Source organism: Amblyraja radiata, chromosome 2, assembly GCF_010909765.2.
Source record: "Amblyraja radiata isolate CabotCenter1 chromosome 2, sAmbRad1.1.pri, whole genome shotgun sequence".
Taxonomy (NCBI): Eukaryota; Metazoa; Chordata; class Chondrichthyes; order Rajiformes; family Rajidae; genus Amblyraja; species Amblyraja radiata.
The window spans coordinates 124070841-124091101 of NC_045957.1; the positions used below are offsets into that span (position 1 = coordinate 124070841).

At 47.2% G+C, this 20261-nt stretch overlaps 1 protein-coding gene across 2 annotated transcripts in view; it reads right to left on the bottom strand.

Annotated features, from left to right (window-relative positions):
- Positions 1-20261, bottom strand: part of hivep1 (HIVEP zinc finger 1) — a 185927-nt gene that overhangs the window by 24725 nt on the left and 140941 nt on the right. For both annotated transcript variants that reach the window (XM_033015000.1, XM_033015009.1), the window contains 2 exons: positions 16593-16768; positions 13385-13486 (listed from right to left, as the gene is read on the bottom strand). In XM_033015000.1, coding sequence (XP_032870891.1) covers positions 13385-13486; positions 16593-16768 — 278 coding nt within the window. The remainder of the gene's footprint in view (positions 1-13384; positions 13487-16592; positions 16769-20261) is intronic.

The following is a 20261-nucleotide window of genomic DNA, read 5'->3' on the forward strand; positions in this document are numbered from 1 at the left end:
CTAGGACCGCGAGGGTTTTCTCCCACATTCCCAAAGACGTACGTACAGGGTGTAGGTTAATTGGCTTCAGTAAGATTGTAAATTGTTCCTGGCGTGTAGAACAGTGCTAGTGTATGGGGTGATTGCTGGTCGGCGCGGACACGGTGGGCCAAAGAGCCTGTTTCTGCGCTGTATGTCTAAAGTCTAAAGAATAAAGTCTAAAGTTTCCATTCTCTAGTTTTAACTAAATGTTTTTTTTTTTAAATGATACCAAATCTAAAATGTTTGATGAAAACTTCAAACGAACAATAAAGTCCTAAGATGAAAGCAGGAAAAATGAATGATTTGAAACTCCAATCTAACATCCGCAACATAGCCTAGGAGAAAATACAGTTCTATTTGTCTGTCTACAATACACACTGCAAAACAAAAATAATTCTAAACTTCCTGAACATCTGCAGCCAGATGTGAGTGCACTGTAGTGATTATTTAATGGCAGTATTCAAAGACTGTAAATGGGATAGAAACATAGAAACATAGAAAATAGGTGCAGGAGTAGGCCATTCGGCCCTTCGATCCTGCATCGCCATTCAATATGATCATGGCTGATCATCCAACTCAGTATCCTGTACCTGCCTTCTCTCCATACCCCCTGATCCCTTTAGCCACAAGGGCCACATCTAACTCCCTCTTAAATATAGCCAATGAACTGGCCTCAACTACCTTCTGTGGCAGAGAATTCCAGAGATTCACCACTCTCTGTGTGAAAAATGTTTTCCTCATCTCGGTCCTAAAAGATTTCCCCCTTATTCTTAAACTGTGACCCCTTGTTCTGGACTTCCCCAACATCGGGAATAATCTTCCTGCATCTAGCCTGTCCAACCCCTTAAGAATTTTGTACGTTTCTATAAGATCCCCCCTCAATCTTCTATTAGATCATTAGAACTAGCTTGCACCCAGTCTGAAGAAGGGCCTCGACTTGAAACGTCATCTATTCATTTTCTCCAGAGATGCTGCTGGCCTGCTCAGTTACTCCAGCACTTTGTGTCTATCTTTAGTTTAGTTTGGTTTAGAGGTACAGTGCGGAAACAGGCCCTTCGGCCCACAGAGTCCACACCGACCAGCGATCCCACATCTTAACACTATCCTACATGAGGAACAATTTTTACTTTTATACCAAGCCATTAACCTACAACCCCGTATGTTTTTGGAGTGTGGGAGGAAACCGAAGATCTCCGAGAAAACCCACGCAGGTCACAGGGAGAACGTACAAACTCCGTACAGACAGCGCCCTTAGCCGTGATCGAACCCGGGTCTCTGATGTTGTAAGCGCTGTAAGGCAGCAACTCTACCGCTGCACCACCATACCGCCCTGAAATCAGTTTTTAAATGTATATTTAGTGAATGGCAACAGTGGAAATCTCTGTGCCTATTGAGTGAAGGCCTCCACCATTGTACAGGATAGGTCTTTGTCCCAAACATTATGGAGGGCACTGTACGTGTAGGCTTTCTCCATTTTTTTAAAGTATAAAACATTTGGTTGATAATCGTACAAAGACAAAGGGAATAATTGTAAAGGTTTAACTGTTGTGGGCGCACCTGTTATACACCAATCAATCACAAATTCGACATCAGTGGCAAAGAACCATCCCAATGACAAATTCTTGTGGCTCTCTCTACCTGGGGGTCATATTACACTGTGCACCTGCCTCTCATGGAGCCCACACATCTAAAGCACTGCTACTCAGGTTCCACACACTGAAGTCTAACACTGGGTGACAACCTGCATTCCAGCAAATCAAAGAGATACGACAAGGAATGCTCTAACAACAACTGTGAATTGAAAAGTATTTGCTAATGCTGCACTAATTTGAAATCCCAGGGTAAACAGCAAAATACCTGTTCCTCATCCTGTAATGATTCAACATCGTTTCATACCAAAGCACCTATTAACTCTTTATCACCAATGTCTTTGTGTTTCCAGAAAAGAATGATTGAATTGGATGATATGGGACTGATGCACACAACCCACAGTTAACCCATATCCATCTGCTCCACTGAATGATAACGCACTCATTTTGAGTTTGTGTGTGTGTCTGTATGTGTGTGTATGTGTGTGTGTGTGTGTCAGTGTGTATGTGTGTATGTGTGCGTGTTTGTGTATTAGTGTGTGTGTGTGATTGTGTGTTTGTGCGTGTGTGTTTGTGTGTGTGTGTTTGTGTGAGTGTGTGTGAGTTTGTGTATTTGTGTATGTGTGTGTTTGTGTGTGTGTGTGATTGTGTGTGTGTGTTGTGTGTTTGTGTGTGCGTGCGTGTGTGTGTGTCTGTGTTTGTGGTGTGTTCTGCATTTGTGTGTGTGTCCACGTTTGTGTGTGCGTTTGTGTGTTGTGTCTGCGTTTGTGTGTGTGTGTGTGCCAGTTTGTGTGTCAGTTTGTGTGGGTGTCTGTGTATGTGTTTGTGTGTTTGTCTGCATTTGTGTGTGTGTCTGTGTTTGCGTTTGTGTGTGTGGATGCGTGTGGTGCATGCATTTGTGTGTGTGTGTCTGCGTTTGTGTGTATGTGTCTGCGTTTGTGTGTGTGTCTGCGTTGTGTGTGTCTGTGTATATGTTTGTGTGTGTGTTTGCATTCGTGTGTGTGTGTGTGAGACTGCGCGTGTGTGTGTGTCTGCGTGTGTGTGTGTCTGCGTTTGTGTGTGTGTCTGCGTTTGTCTGCGTGTGTGTGTGTGTGTGCTCGTCTGCGTTTGTGTGCGCGTGTCTGTGTATGTAGTACTTATTTCCTCCAACTGAACATAAAGCAGTACATAGATCAATGTGAAGAAGTGTCTCGACCCGAAACATCGGCAATTCCTTCTCTCCATAGATGCTGCCTCACCCGGTGTGTTACTCCAGCATTTTGTGCCTATCTTCGATTTTACCAGCATTTGCAATTCTTTCTTAAACATAGAGCAGTACAGCACAAAAGATGCTTTCTGACCAGCCATGTATGGGGTGACCACTGGTCAGCATGGACACTTTCTATGCTATGTCTCCAAAGTCTAAAAGAAAACATGGTTGACTGGAAACTCTGGCAGCCCTTGGGAGATTCCAAAATGCACCAATGGAATCTTTTATTTTTTAGATGAAGGGAAGGAGACTACTAGAGTAGTGGCCATAAAGTTCTCTTGATACATAGCTAATTGACCGTGGGAGGAGACTATAGAAGAATCAGGATTAGAAGTGACGCCCAAACTATATGGGTGAAATGTCTTAAAAAAGAAGGGTCCCCACCCAAAACGTTATTTACTTTTTAAATATCGACACTTTTTAAAAACTTTTTATATATATTTATTTTACAGAACCATGCACATGAGGCATTTTTATGGACGCACCTAGCACTTTTACTTTTATTATTTACCTGATTGGAGAGTCAAATGCAACAAAATTTCGTTCAAGGTGCACTGTGTCTAGGTGTATATCTGAATGACAATAAAGTTTTCATTCATTCATTCATTCATTTATCCATGTTCTTCAGAGATGCTGCCTGCCCCGCTAGGTTACTCTAGCACTTTGTGTCCTTTTGTGCTAACCAGCATCTCAGACTTTAGAGATACAGCATGGAAACAGGCCCTTCGGCGCACACTGCCCAGCGATCACCCCGTACATTGGCATTATCCTACACACACTGGGGACAATTTACAATTTACCGAGGCCAATCAACCTACAAACCTGTACGTCTTTGGAGTGTGGGAGGAAACCGGAGCACCCAGAGAAAACCCACGAGGTCTCTGGGACAGTGTGCAAACTCCGTACAGACAGCGCCCGAGGTCAGGATCGAACCCGGGTTTCTGGCGGTGTAAGGCGGCAATTCTACCGCTGCAGTTTCTTGTTCCCTCAAAAAGTTTCATGGCCTAACAAATACAGCCAAGATCAATGAGGTCATCGTTAAATTCCATCCCACAACATATGCAACTTGGTGTGAGACTATGTTGAATCATTCAGGATCAGAAACAGCTATTGCTGTTTACCCTGGCATTTCAAATGAGTGAAGCATTAGCAGATACTATTCAAATTTACTTCGGAGTCACGTGAGTGACTACATGAAGAACCCCGCCAGGACGCATGCGTGTCATATCGCTACACGCATTGCGAAACAGTCAGGCGGGCTGGAACGACGTTCCCCCGCAGCGGCAGTTTTAAAAGCCGGAACCTGCAGGTAAGAGATACTCTGCGGTCTTTTGTGTTGTTCCCATACTGATGTAGTATGTAGTAGACAAGTCCAAGAAAACAACGAGGGCTGCGACAAAGCTGGCGGGGGAGGACCGCGGAGTTGCGGGCAGCCAGCGGCACATGAATCACCCGTAATGGGAACAGCTGTGCCCGACTTCGCCTCCGCACCGGCCAGATCCACTCCGCGGCCGGGTGGTAAGGCAAAACAAAAAAACAACAAAGTCGTGGACTCAGATGAGTCCGACTTAGATCAGCCGCGAGCGGCCAGCGACCGTGAGCGCTGGAGCCGGATGGAGCGGTGTGTGGAGCAGTTGCTCCAACGTGACAGGCTCCGGGAGATGGAGTCTAGTCACTGTGGGCACTATGTTAAACCCACAGCAGCACCTCTTGTAGGGCTGCACAGTGCATCTCCCTCGTCAGAGGGGAGTACTGGGGGTCAGTTCTGGGCTGATCCTGAAGAGGGGTTTGCAGAAGAGAAATCAAGTGTGCAAGGGGTGCAGGAACGTGAAAATTTACTGGACATGGTGTCCAACTTCATACAGCCAGACCAGACTGGCCAAAACCTGGAACAAAAACTAGCTGCCAGTATAGATTATATGTCCTTTAACCAGCTACAGGAACAGGCTGTATTGGACACCACGGCAAGACACTTGGCACCGGGTAACTGTATATCCCTGAATGTTCCTGTTGTAAATAATTGCATATGGAAACATATCGGAGCAGGAGTTAGAGGCATGGATGTCAAACTCCAAAAGGTACTAAAGCTCCTAACAGCGGGAATAACAGCTTTCGCCCGCACAGTAGATGAGAAGGACATGTCGCAGGACCAACAGGATGCACTGGCACTGCTTTGCAACACACAATATGAAATAAACAGCATCAGGAAGAGTGCCATCCGACCTGCTCTAAACCCGAAATTCGCAGGTCTGTGCAAACCTGGAAACGTAAAACCACCAATTTTACTATTTGGAGGCAACCTATCGAAGCAAGTCAAGGAGCTCGATGAGGAGGCAAAAACCCTGGGGCTCATAAAAGCGACTTCATCAAAAACCTACTACGGCCATAAACAGCACCCTTACGCACCCACCAGTAGAACAAGACAAACTGGTGAAAGCTCAAAGGTCCGGTACACCGAACATGAGTCTTTTTTAGGCCATGGCCCAGGCCGGCCTTTTTGGAAGATACGCAAACCTCCAACACCAACCCAACCACAAACCCAGACACCGGCGCCTCAACATCAACGAAGGATTTACAAAAAGAAGTAAACCTGCCACTGGTAACTATGGAGGTAGGTGGGTCTGGTTCCCTACAAATTGCAGGGAGCATGGAGGTTGGGGGGAGATTACACTTCTTTCTGGATGCATGGAGTATGTTAACTACCGACACTTATATTTTAAGCAGTATCCAGGGATATACCATAGAATTTATACACAAACACAGCCCTCCAGTTCAGCATGTACCGAACCGAATGTTCGTACTTTCAGGTAAAGAAAAATCAGAAGCGCATGCTGAACTGGAGCGGCCTTACGCAAAAGGGGTAATTGAAAAATCCCAACACGAATCACTAGAATTCGTGTCCAATATCTTTACCAAAAACAAAATAGATGGTGGTTGTCGCATCATCATAGATTTGACCAAATTGAATACATTTGTACAATATATTCATTTTTAAATGGAAACCTTTGTTACTGCAAAACAATTGATTTCCAAAGGTTACTTCATGGCTAGCATCGATTTAAAAGATGCTTACTATTCAGTGCCTATACGAGGTGACCACAGATGTTACTTAAAATTCAACTGGATGGGACAGCTCTGGCAGTATAGAGCGCTGCCAAATGGGTTAACATCAGCCCCCAGGCTGTTCACAAAAATTTTGAAACCAGCCCTAGCCTTTCTACGGAAACGAAAACACATGGTCATGGCATATCTAGATGACATACTTATTGTGGGCAAAACTTTGGAATTGGCTAACAAACCGTAACAGCCACAAAACAGTTATTTGAAAAACTGGGGTTTATTATCCATCCAGTTAAATCTAAATTAACGCCTTCCACTACTATGAACTATTTGGGGTTCACCATTGACTCAGTTCACATGTCGGTGACTTTGCCAAAGGGAAAGGCTATAGACTTAATAGAGGCTTGCAATAACCTCATTGACAACAGTAAACCGTCCATCAGATTGGTAGCAAAAGTAATTGGCAAAATGGTGGCTGCTTTTCCAGCCACACAATTCGGACCTTTATATTACCAAAATTTACAGAGAGCAAAAATACGAGCACTCAAAATTAATGCTGGTCATTTTGACAGACCAATGAAGCTACCAATCAAAGCTATAATGGAACTAAAATGGTGGAAAGATAACATTCGGCTTTGTTTCAATCCAATCATTATCAGCAACCCTTCTATGGTGCTACAAACTGATGCCAGTGCACTTGGTTGGGGTGCCACCAATTCCATCTCCAGCTGTGGAGGTAGATGGACTGCACAGGAGGCATCATTATTACAAACACTGGGCATAAACTACCTGGAAATGTTGGGTGCATTCCATGGCCTAAAGTCATATTGTTCTGGGTTATATCACCAGCATGTTAGACTACAGATTGACAATACCACCGTGGTAGCATATATCAACCACATGGGCGGAAACAAATCGACATCATGTGACAATCTGGCTAATACAATTTGGCAATGGTGTATCCAGAGACATATTTGGATATCACCTACTTACCTACCAGGTAAACTAAATTCAGTGGCAGACACCAGGTCACGCAAATTTAATGAAAACACCGAATGGATGTTGAATAAAAAAGTATTTGCTGATATTACAGCACGGTATGGAACACCAGATATCGATCTATTCGCATGCAGACTTAATCACCAGTTATCAAACTATGTTTCGTGGGAACCAGACTCTGGGGCAGCGGCGATAGATGCATTTTCGCTGCATTGGGGGAAATTGTTTATTTATGCATTCCCTCCTTTCTGCCTCATCAGTCGGGTATTAAGGAAAATACAGCAAGACTCTGCGTCTGGTATTTTGGTAGTACCCGATTGGCCTACTCAACCATGGTTCCCCGTGATACTCAACATGGTATTAGAACCATGTATCACCATCCCGAATAGACCAGATTTGTTGGTTCATCCCGTAACAAGGGATAGCCACCCATGTCATAACTATATGAATTTATTAATTTGTAGAGTCTAAAAATACCTCTACTACAGCTGGGACTGACGGACCGAACAGTGAACATAATTTCGGCGGCCCACAGACAGTCCACCAAAAAACAGTATCTGGTCTATATCAGGAAATGGGAGATGTATTGTCACAGAAACAGCATCACCTACAGATCAATGAACATCCTGTCTGTTCTGGAATTCCTGGCAGGCCTCCATTATGATGAGGGGCTCAGTTATAGTGCCTTCAACTGCGCCAGAAGTTCCCTATCAACTTATCTATGGTAAGGAACAGAGCGTCATTCTGTTGGGACTCATCCCCTGGTAACAAAACTTATGAGGGGAATTTTTAATACCAATCCCCCAAGAACCAGGTACTCTCAAATATGGGATGTGAGTATTGTCCTGACGATGCTAAGGAATTGGTCTCCAGCAACAGCTCTGTGCCTACATAGCCTGACACTGAAAACAGTCATGCTAATGGCTTTGGTCACGGCACAAAGGGTACAGTCGTTACATAAATTAAGACTGGACAACATGACTTTTTCATCTGGAAATATTACGTTTCATATTTATGAATTAGTTAAGCAGAACAGACAGGGATCAGCAGGCCTCAATATAGAATTTAGGTCTTACCCAACAGATGATCGTCTCTGTATAGTAAGACATTTGTTGTTATACATGGAGAACACAAAAATCATCAGAGGCAATGAGAAGGCACTTTTAATCAGCCACAAGCAACCACACAAAAAAGTGACAGTCCAGACCATCTCAAGATGGCTGAAACAGGTTCTAACACAGGCTGGGGTGGATACTAATATTTTTAAATCTCATTCCACCAGGGCTGCAGCTACATCGGCAGCTATGCAGTTGGATGTACCAATGGACCAAATCCTCAAGACAGCAGGATGGTCAGGGGAAAAATGAGTACATTGAGGGAATACGTGCCCTCCGCTCCCACCCATGATCATATACTCAACTGGTATTTCTTCTCTAATCTTACTATGTTCAGTCATTACAGTTATCTGTGATTTCACACCGCTGCTTTGAAGAATGACACGCATGCGTCCTGGCGGGGTTCTTCACGTATTCCCTCAACGTACTCCTCATAAAATAACGATCAAGCTTCGAACTGGTAAGTTCTCGTTTAATCTTACTATTATACTTGTTATTAAAACATTCCTTATCCTTTCTCTTTGACTACTGGAATGCAGACTGATCGCCCACACCGACCAACCTACACTAGTCCCACCTGCCTGCATTAGGCCCATTCCCCTCTAAACCTATCCTATCCATGTACCTGGTTAAATGTTTCTTAGACTTTGAGATATTACCTGCCACAACTACTTCCTGCAGCAGCTCGTTTCATACACCCACCAATCTTTGTGTAAAAAAGTTACCCTTCAGTTTCCTATTCAATCTTTCCCCCCTCACCTTAAACCTATGTCATCTGGTTCTCGATTCCCCTACTCTGGGCAAGAGACTCTGTATGTGTACCCAAGCTATTCCTCTCATGATTTTGTCCACCTCTATAAGATCACCTTGTGGAGGCCAAGTCATTGGATATTTTTAAGGCAGAGATAGATAGATTCTTGATTAGTACGGGTGTCAGGGGTTATGGGGAGAGGCAGGAGATGGTGTTATGAGGGAGAGGTAGATCAGCCATGATTGAATGGCGGAGTTGACAAGATGGGCCAAATATCCTCCTGCGCTCCAAGGAATAGAGTCCTAGCCTGCTTAACATCTCCCTATAGCTCAGAGTCCTGGCAACATCCTTGTAAATATGTTGACACATCCCAACACGTATTTAAAGCTCACTGTTCCACATTTCCCACGGACATCCCGTCCCTTACTTCGAGCAGAAAAGCCATCTCACTCGGATACATTGTACACAAGTTGCCAACATAATCTCCACCCTGTTGCCGGGACTTTGGTGGGGCTGGATCAATCACTCTTGAGAAGAGATGTTGCCACTTACTGGAGTGACTGTTAGTCTGAAGAAGGTTTTTAACCTAAAGAAAGGTTCGGCCTATCCATGTTCTCCAGAGATGCTGCCTGACCCGCTGAGCTACTCCAGCACTCTGTGAAACGTCACCTATCCATGTTCACCACAGATGCTGCCTGACCCGCTGAGCTACTCCAGCACTCTGTGAAACGTCACCTATCCATGTTCTCCACAGATGCTGCCTGACCCGCTGAGTTACTTCAGCACTCTGTGAAACGTCACCTATCCATGTTCTCCACAGATGCTGCCTGACCCGCTGAGTTACTCCAGAATCTTGTGTCTATCTTCACAAGATATATGAAGGGTGTGGTTAAGCTGGAAAGAGTGTAGAGAAGATTCACGAGGATGAAACCTGGATATGAAGGCCTGAGCTATAAGGAATGATTGGGCGGGCGAGGACTTTATTCCTTGGAGTGCAGGAAACTGAGGCGTGATCGTATAGAGATGTATAAAATCATGAAGAGAATAGATGGTCTTTTCCCCGGAGTAGGGGAATCGAGAAGCACATTGATATTTCACAAAAAGAACCACATTGGTTAGAAAATGCAATTCTTTTATATAATGGGATAGACTCAGAGAGTCAAACAACATGGAAACAGGCCCTTCAGCCCAACTCATCCATGCCGACCACAATGTTAATCCCATTTGCTCACATTTGGTCTATATACCTCTAAATCTTTCCCACCCATAGAAGAAACACCAATGTAAACTGAGAAATTGAACAAATAGCATTGCAATTACATTTGCATGATTGGTGTAAGAAGTCCGGACAAAAAGCTGGAAAGATAAAATTACTCGCACTTCACCAGATCCACACGGCGCTCCAACATATGTAGCCAGTGATTAGTTGTTGATGATATGGAGTTGAAGGTGGGTGGCAATTTGTGGGCTGTCTTGTCTCACCGAGACCAAAGGTGACGGATGACTAATTGTATTTTCTGTGCTTGTGTTGGCTGTGGGATCATTGCTAGCCGCATCACCAAGATAACTTATCCTGACCTTAAGGGCAGCAAGCAGATTTTTTCTTTAATCCGTTTGAATCATCAATTGGTATGTATGTTTATTGTCTAACCTGTGAGGTGGTACCTTCGGTATGCAGCATGTCCTCAGTAATGTACCAGAATATATATTCAGCAGAGACGTGCTTACTGTGGTGTTTAGTTTACTTTACATTAGAGATACAGCGTGGAAACAGGCCCTTCGGCCCACCGATCCCCGCACACTAACACTATCCTACATACATTAGGGACAATTTACATTTATACCAAGCCAATGTACCTGCAAATCTGTAATGCCCCTGTCCCACTTAGGAAACCTGAACGGAAACCTCTGGAGACTTTGAGCCCCGCCCAAGGTTTCCGTGCGGTTCCCGGAGGTTTTTGTCAGTCTCCCTACCTGCAACCTCCGGCAACCACCTGCAACCTCCGGGAACCGCACGGAAACCTTGGGCAGAGCGCAAAGTCTCCAGAGGTTTCCGTTCAGGTTTCCTAAGTGGGACAGGGGCATAAGCCTTTGGAGTGTGGGAGGAATCCGGAGATCCCGGAGAAAACCCACACAACTCACGGGGAGAACGTACAAACTCCGTACAAACAAGCACCCGTAGTTAGGATGGAACCCGAGACTCTGGCGCAGTGAGGCAGCAACTCTACCGCTGCACCACTGTACAGACCCCACAACATGTTGGTTCAGAGAAGTGTGCAAGCAATGACATTTGGGAGGTTAGACTCGGAGTCAAACATAACGTTAAATTAATAGAGAATAGACAACAGGTGCAGGAGTAGGCCATTCGAGCCGACACAAAGTGCTGGAGTAAATCATTGTGTCGGGCAACATCTCTGGAGAACATAGATACGTGACATTTCAGGTCGGGATCCTTCTTCATAAGTTCATCAGTTCTAGGAGCAGAATTAGGCCATTTGGCCCATGAAGACTATTCCTCCGTTCAATCATTGCTCATCTATCTTTTCCTCTCAACCCTATAAGCGAGTTCGGTATTCCAACTGCGCATGCCCAGGTCATAGGTCACTAGCTATAAAACACTTGGCAACGTTGGTGCTGCATTGTTCCAGGCTTGCGTTTCGTCCGTGGTCGGGTCGGGGTCGGCTCTCCGTCGCTGCGGGTGCTGTTGAGTTGCTGCTGGGCCGTCCCCGTCCCCTCCCCGGTGTCCCGTCCCTGACCGGAGGTGTCCGGGGTGGCCCTGGGCTGGCGGTCGGCCCCGGACTTGCAGCCGCTGGCTCCAGCTCGGCTCTGCCTGTCCCGCCGGGTTGGCCGGCAGCCCTCCACCTCCACCCCCCTCCCCTCACTCCGACACTGAGACCCTGCTGAAGATGGGCTGCCTTGGCCCTGTTCGAAGACGGGCGACTCGGAGCCGCTGCTGCTGCAGTCGTCCTGGTCGGGGAGAGAGTCTGCGGACGGGCTCCTGCCGGCCATGGGCACGCCGGGCACCCGCTGGAGCTGTTGGTGATGGTGGTGCTGGCAGCAGCAGCAAACACCTCCCTGTCCCTTGCCCAAGCCCCAAGCCCAGAGTCCGGGCCAGCTCCAACTCCAGGTCGGGGTTGAAGGCGCGGCCCAGTCTACTGCCGGGCTGGAGGAGGCTGAGTCCAGGCTGGCGCAGACAAGGCCGGGGCCCTCGCTCCTCCTCTGGGTTTTGGATGAAGTGGCAGCGGGTACCGTAGGGGCAGAAGCCGGTGGTGTGCAAGGTACGGCTTGTACTTGGGGTGGCGGCTGAGGCCGCGGGCGAACTGGCACTTGTCGCCGTAGCGGCCCATCGGGGAGCGGGTTCCTCTGGAGTTGGAGCGGAGTTGGGCTGGAGTTGGCGCTGGCTGTGGGCTCTGTGAGGCTGGGGTCGCTGGTGTTGGGGTTGGTGCTTCTCCGCACTGGGCCTGGGGGCCGGTGTCCCGTCGGTCCGGGAGGGGGGGGGGACAGTTCAGTGGGGGGAGGGGGACCGGGGACAGTTCAGCAGCGGGGTCTCCCCTCCGCCCGGTCTCCCCCCTCCCCTCCCGGTCTCCCATTGAAAGAAAGACAAAAAATCGGACCAAAAATATACTCACTGTATCTATAGTGCTGAGATGTATTTACCCTTATAGCTTACGACCTTTGACAAATCCCACGATTCCTTGCATCTTTCGGAATACCGAACTCGCTTATTCTCTTGCCTTCTCCCCATAACCCCTGATATCTGTACTGATCAAGAATCTGTCAATCTGTTCATTGTCACCGCTGGATGTGGAGAGGATGTTTCCACTAGTGGGAGATTCTAGGACCAGAGGCCACAGCCTCAGAATTAAAGGACGTGCCTTTAGAAAGGAGATGAGGAGGAATTTATTTAGTCTGAGGGTGGTGAATCTGTGGCATTCATTGCCACAGACGGCTGTGGAGGCCAAGTCAATGGATATTTCTAAGGCGGAGATTGACAGATTCTTGATTAGTACGGGTGTCAGGGATTAAGAGGGAAAGATAGATCAGCCATGATTGAATGGCGGAGTAGACTTGACCGTCACGCAAACCAACCTTCCTTCCACTGATTCCAACTACATTCATGCTGCCTCGACAAGGCCACCAGCATAATCAAGAATCAGTCTCACCCCAGTCACTCCCTTCTCTCCCCTCTCCCATTAGGCAAGAGGTACAGAAAAGTTAAATTTCTGCCAGATTCTGGGACAGTTTCATATCAGATGATATCAGGCAACTGAACCATCCTATCACCAACTTGAGAGCGGTCCTGACCTACCAAGCACACCGTTGGAGCCCCTCTTTAATTGGACTTTACTGGACTTTATCTTGCGCTAAATTTAATTCCCTTCATCCTGTTCCTGTACATGGTGGACGGCTCGATTGTAATCATGTATAGTCTCTCTCCATTGACTGGATAGCACGCAACAAAAAAGTTTTTCACTGTACCTTGGTATGCATGACAAGAGAAAAGTACTGGGACAGGAAGCAGTAAAAGCTACTGTGGTTATTTTAACATCCCACTCACTGGCGTTTGCAAGGTGACCCATGAGGAGAGAATAATTCATACCTGAGTCATCCGTGTCTTGATCATCGAACGGGCCAGCTGACACACCTATTTCCATGCACTTCTTGCTATGAGTCTTGGATTTCATGTGTTTGGTCAAGTTTCCTTCGGGAAAACAGACAAAAATAGCAGGAGCTGGAGCAACCTTTATGATGTCAATAGTTGAGTGACAAGTGGAAGTTAAGGGCCTTGGTGATTTTTTCGGCGACTGCCGGCATCATTGACTGACGTATCAGGTCACCAAAAAATACACGGCGTGATGACGTATTGACGCAACATTTTTTTTTGTCGCCGCTGGATTCTGAATTGTTCAAAATATTTTGGCGACACTGATATGACGCCGGCAGTCGCCGAAAAAAAGTGGAACAGGCCATTTACTCAAATTCAGTTTAGTTTAGTTTAGCAGCGGTAGAGTTGCTGCCTTGCAGCTCAAGAGATCTGGGTTCGATCCTGACCATGGGCACTGTCTTTATGGAGTTGTTGCCTTACAGCTCCAGAGATCTGGGTTCGATCCTGACTATGGGTGCTGTCTTTATGGAGTGTGTACGTTCTCACTGTGAATTTGTGGGTTTTCTCCGGTTTCCCCCCATACTCCAAAGACGTACAGGTTTGTAGGTTAATTGGCTCCTGTAAATTGTCCCTATTGTGTAGGATAGAACTAGTGTGAATGGGTATCGCTGGTCAGCGAGGACTCGGTGGGCCAAAGGGCCTGTTTGCACGTTGTACCTCTAAACTAAACTAAAAAAACTAAATTGAATATCCGAGCAGGAAGGCTGAAAAGGCAGTACGATACATTGCAAATTAAATTAACCTCTGGTAGCAAGGGCCGTCGCAGTGGCGCAGCGGTATAGTCTCTGCCTTACAACGATTGCAGCGCTGGAGACCTGGGTTCGATCCTGACTACGGGCGCTGTCTGTGCGGAGTTTGTACGTTCCCCCCGTGACCTGCGTGGGTTTTCTCCGAGGCCTTCGGTTTCCTCCCTCTTTGGACATACAGGTTTGGTTAATTGGCTTGGTAAATGTAAAAAATGTCCCTACTGTGTGTAGGATAGTGTCAGTGTGCGGGGATCGCCGGTCGGCGTGGACCCGGTGGGCCGAAGGGCCTGTTTCCGTGCAGTATCTCTAAACTAAACTAAGGGATGCGATTAATAATGTTGTTGGACTTTCAGTTAAAAACCTCACTGGATACCCCACCTTCACTTTACTTTTGCGTACCCTCGCACTCATCCATGCACTTACGGGGAGAACGTACAAACTCCATGCAGACAACACTCAAAGGCAGGATTGATCCCGGGTTCTGGAGCTATGAGGCAGCAGCTCAACTACCTGTCTCATGTTGAAGCCTTGCTAATGTCACCCTGTAATCATGTGTAGGCTGTAGACGTTCCAAAGTGCAGGAGTAACACAGCGGTTCAGGCAGCATGAAAGGAGTAGGTGACGTTTCGGGTCAAAACCCTTCTGAAGATGAAGGGTATCGACCCAAAACGTCACCTATCGCTTTTCTCCAGAGATGCTGTCTTCCCCGCTGAGTTACTCCAGCATTTTGTGTCTACCTTCGATGTAAACCAGCACCTGCAGTTCCTTCCTACATATGTAGATGTTCCAATCTATCTTACAGGACCTGTACCATCTCGAGATAAACCACAACATCTAAAAATGAGTGCCTAGAAATTCAACCCCAGTGGACAGCTGAAAGGTGCCAGAACAATCCGTAATGTGGTTTTCTTGAGGTAGAACATAGAAACAGAAAATAGGTGCAGGAGGAGACCATTCGGCCCTTCGAGCCAGCACCGCCATTCATTGTGATCATGGCTGATCGTCCCCAATCAATAACCCGTGCCTGCCTTCTCCCCGTATCCCTTGACTCCACTAGCCCCTAGAGCTCTATCTAACTCTCTCTTAAATCCATCCAGTGATTTGGCCTCCACTGCCTTCTGTGGCAGGGAATTCCACAAATTCACAACTCTCTGGGTGAAAACGTTTTTTTCTCACCTCAGTCTTAAATGGCCTCCACTTTATTCTAAGAATAACAGCACAGGATTAGGGCCTTCAGTCACAATGTGTGTGTTGAACGCGATGCCATGACGAATGGGGTGGCACAGTGGTACGGTTGCTGCAGCAACATTAGTAAGATCATCAAACATAGGACCATGCTATGGAAGCATCCGGCCCATCAAGTCATAGAGTGTGGAGACAGGCCCTGCGGCCCACCTGCCTGCACCGGCCGATATGTCCCATCCACACTAGTTCCACCTTGCTGCTTTCGCCCACATCCCTCTAAACCTATCCTATCCATGTACCTGTCTAGCTGTTTCTTAAATGTTGGGACAGTCCCTGCCTCAACTACCTCCTCTGGCAGCTCGTTCCATACACCCACCACCCTTAAAACTTTTTCCCCTTTACCTTAAACCTACGTCCTTTGGTCCTCGATTCCCCTACTCTGAGTAAGAGACTGTGCGTCTACCCGATCTATTCCTCTCATGATTTTGTACACCTCTATAAGATCACCCCTCATCCCCCTGCGCTCCATGGAATAGAGACCCAGCCGACTCAACCTCTCCCTATGGCTCAGACCATCGGGTCCTGGCAACATCCTCGTAAAAGGATAAGCAGGTTAACATATGATGAACGTTTGATGGCACTGGGCCTGTCCTCGCTGGAGTTTAGAAGGATAGTTTCAAGTTCAAGTTTACATTTATTGTTACGATTAACGCAAGATACATTTATGGGGAGATGTCCACCAGGGGGGCGCCGTATGATGGCAGCCTCTGCCTACAGTCTGTCTGTTTTTTCATCTTTTTGTTATTTTTAGTCTGTTTAAAGGTATGTTTTTGGAGGTTTCTTAGTCTTTTTATGTAGGGGAGGTGGGGAGTGTAACCGTTTCCGCTAGTGGGAGAGTCTAGGACCAGAGGTCACAGCCTCAGAATTAAAGGACGTACATTTAGGAAGGAGATGAGGAGGAATTTCTTGAGTGGTGAATCTGTGGAATTCATTGCCACAGACGGCTGTGGAGGCCAAGTCAGTGGATATTTTTAAGGCTGAGATTGACAGATTCCTGATTAGTACGGGTGTCAGGGGCTATGGGAAGAAGGCAGGCGAATGGGGTTAGGAGGGAGAGATCGATCAGCCATGATTGAATGGCGGAGTAGATTTGATGGGCCGATTCTACTCGTGTCACTGATGATCTTGTGAAGAGTCTGGTCGGCACTTACCTTTAGTTTTGAAGGAGAAGTTGCAGTAGTTGCAATGATAAGGACGAAGGTCTGTATGAGTGCGGATATGCTTCCTCAACATACTGGGCTTCTTGCAGCGTATCCCACATTCCTCACAGATGTACTTGCCCCTCCCTCGGCCCCGAACATACACGTACTCTTCATTCGATTTAAATCTGCGGCAAAAGTAAATTTAGATCAATTTAGTGTTGTTGTCATCTTTCAGAAGCATTGGCTACACGACTCATGGACATACATTGATTATGAATGAAAACATCTGCTCATATTTTCACAGAAGGTGCTGAATCATTTAAAGACCGCAAGTAATTGCAGAGAATTAGTGGACACAGCCCAGACCATCACTCCATCACACAAACCAACCTCTCTTCCATTGACTCCATCTACACCTCACGCTGCCTCAGCAAGGCCAGCAGCATCATCAAGGACCAGTCGCACCCCAGTCACTCCCTCTTCTCCCCTCTCCCATCAGGCAAGAGATACAGAAGTGTGAAAACGCACACCTCCAGATTTAGGGACAGTTTCTTTCCGGCTGTTATCAGGCAACTGATCTGCACTCCATGGGCTGCACTACGTCGGGACGGGTGAGGCGGGGCCGGACGCGGCGCTCCGACCCGACAGTCCCCTCGACCCGAGTAGTAGCGGTCAAAGACGGGACAAGGGTGGTCCTGTATGGGACAACCTAATTTCGCCCAATGGCAACCCTAATGGCGTATATGTTGGTCGACACGGGAAGTTGGGCCAAAGGGCCTGTTTCCTCGCTGTCTACCTCCATGGCTCTTGAGATCCTTCTATTCTTAAAGCATAGTCTCATTTCCCCTTTCAACTTGATTCATGTAGTGTGGCTCTTTACATGAATCCTTCTGGCACTAGCTTGCTGTGGCTTCAGGCAGCTCCTAGACATCTGCTAAGAGATTGACAGTAAGAGAATAACAGGAAGCAGATGGAGAGGAATTATAATTAAACTGATGTCTAATACAGTTTAATTACTTTGATTCAAAAACTAATGCTGGAAGTCTAAATTTATTATTTTAAAAAAAATTAATGCTCAGCAAGACAGCAAGCAGTTTTAAATTCCAACCTCGTCTATTGCATCCGCTGCTCTAGGTGTCAGCTGCTCTACATCGGTGAGACCAAGCGTAGGCTTGGCGATCGCTTCGCCCAACACCTCCGCTCGGTTCGCAATAACCAACCTGATCTCCCGGTGGCTCAGCACTTCAACTCCCCCTCCCATTCCCAATCCGACCTTTCTGTTCTGGGCCTCCTCCATGGCCAGAGTGAGGCCCACCGTTTATTCAAGGAGCAGCACCTCATATTTCGCTTGGGTAGTTTCCACCCCAGCGGTATGAACATTGACTTCTCCAATTTCAGATAGTCCTTGCTTTCTCCTTCTTTCCCCTCCCCTTCCCAGCTCTCCCACAGCCCTCTGTCTCCGCCTCTTCCTTTCTTCTTCCCGCCCCCCCCACCCCACATCAGTTTGAAGAAGGGTCTCGACCTGAAACTTTGCCTATTTCCTTCGCTCCATAGATGCTGCCTCACCCGCTGAGTTTCTCCAGCATTTTTGTCTACCTTCAATTTTCCAGCATCAGCAGTTCCTTCTTAAACAAGCAGTTTTAAATGAATTAATGCTAATTATGTCATGCAAAACAGAAAGGGCTGAAGAAACTCAGCGGGTCAGGCAGCATCTGAGGAGGGAATGTATAGGTGACCCTTCTACAGATTGATTGGAGTAAGCTGGACAAAGTCTGGCAAGTGATAGGTGGATACAGGTGATGGGGGTTTAGATTGGGAGGTGGAGTTAATGACAAAGGCAGGAGATGAGAAGGGATAAGGTGAGGAGGAGGGGTGAAATGTAAAACTGGATGAAAGGATATGGGCGAAACGGGATGGGGTGAAGGTGAAAGAGGAGGGATTAAAGGGAAAACCAGTGCAATGCATCATGCCAATTTTGGTTAATCTCCTCAGACTACAGATTTGCCAATTAGACAATAGACAATAGGTGCAGGAGTAGGCCATTCGGCCCCGAGTCAGCACCGCCATTCAATGTGATCATGGGTGATCATCCCCAATCAGTACCCCGTTCCTGCCTTCTCCCCATATCCCCTGACTCCGTTATTTTTAGGAGCCCTATCTAGCTCTCTCTTGAAAGCATCCAGAGAACCTGCCTCCACCGCCCTCTGAGGCAGAGAATTCCACAGACTCACCACTCTCTGTGAGAAAAAGTGTTTCCTCGTCTCCGTTCTAAATGGCTTACTCCTTATTCTTAAACTGTAGCCCCTGGTTCTGGACTCCCCCAACATCGGGAACATGTTTCCTGCCTCTAGCGTGTCCAAACCCTTAACAATCTTATATGTTTCAATGAGATGCCCTCTCATCCTTCTAAACTCCAGAGTGTACAAGCCCAGCTGCTCCATTCTCTCAGCATATGACAGTCCCGCCATCCCGGGAATTAACCTTGTAAACCTACGCTGCACTCGAGCTCACACAAGATCTCACAGGTGACGCAGCAGTAGAGTTGCTGACACAGCGCCGGAGACACGGGTTTGATCCCGACTAAGTCTGGTGCTGTCTGTACGGAGTTTGTATGTTCTCCCCAGGACCCCGTTGGGTTTTTCCGAGATCTTTGTTTTCCTCCCACACTCCAAAGACGTTCAAACTTGTAGGTTAATTGGCTTGGTTTAAGTGTAAATTGTCCCTAGTGTGAGTAGGATAGTGCGGGGATCACTAGTCAGTGCGGACACGGCGGGCCGAAGGGCCTGTTTCTGTGCGGTATCTCTCAATATAACTAAAGGGCAGTGGTAGAAAAGAACTGCGGATGCTGGTTTAAATCAAAGACACAAAATGCTGGAGTAACTCAGTGGGACAGGCAGCATCTCTGGAGAGAAGGAATGGGTGACTTTTCGGGTTAAGACCCTTCTTCAGAATGATGTCAGGGGAGTGGGTGGGACGGAGATAAAATGTAGTCGGAGACAGTAAGACTGGTGGGAGAAATGGGAAGGGGGAGGGGATGGAGTGATAGGGAAAGCAAGGACTATCTGAAGTTAGAGAATTAATGTTCATACCGCTGGGGTGTAAGCGGCCCAAGCAAAATATGAGGTGCTGTTCCTTCAATTTGCGCTGGGCCTCACTCTGACAATGGAGGAGGCCCAGGACAGAAAGGTCAGATTAGGAATGGGAGGGGGAGGTAGTGCTGGGACACCGGAAGATCAGGCAGGATAAGGCGAACTGAGCGGAGGAGTTCAGCAAAACGATCGCTGAGCCTGCGCTTGGTCCCGCCGATGTAGACACCTGGAACAGCGGATACAGTAGATGAGGTTGGAGGAGGTGCAAGTGAACATCTGCCTCAGCTGGAAAGACTGTCGGGGTCCTTGGATGGAGTCGAGGGGGGAGGTAAAGGGACAGGTGTTGCATCTCCTGCGGTTGCAGGGGACAATACCTGGGGAGGGGGTGGTTTGGGTGGGAATGGACGAATTGACCAGGGAGCTTCGGAGGGAACGGTCTCTGCGGAAAACAGAAAGGGGTGGAGATGGGAAGATGTGGCCAGTGGTGGGATCCCGTTGGAGGTGGCAAAAATGTTGGAGGATTATATGCTGTATGCGACGGCTGATGGGGTGGAAGGTGAGGACAAGGGGGTCTCTGTCGTTTGTTATG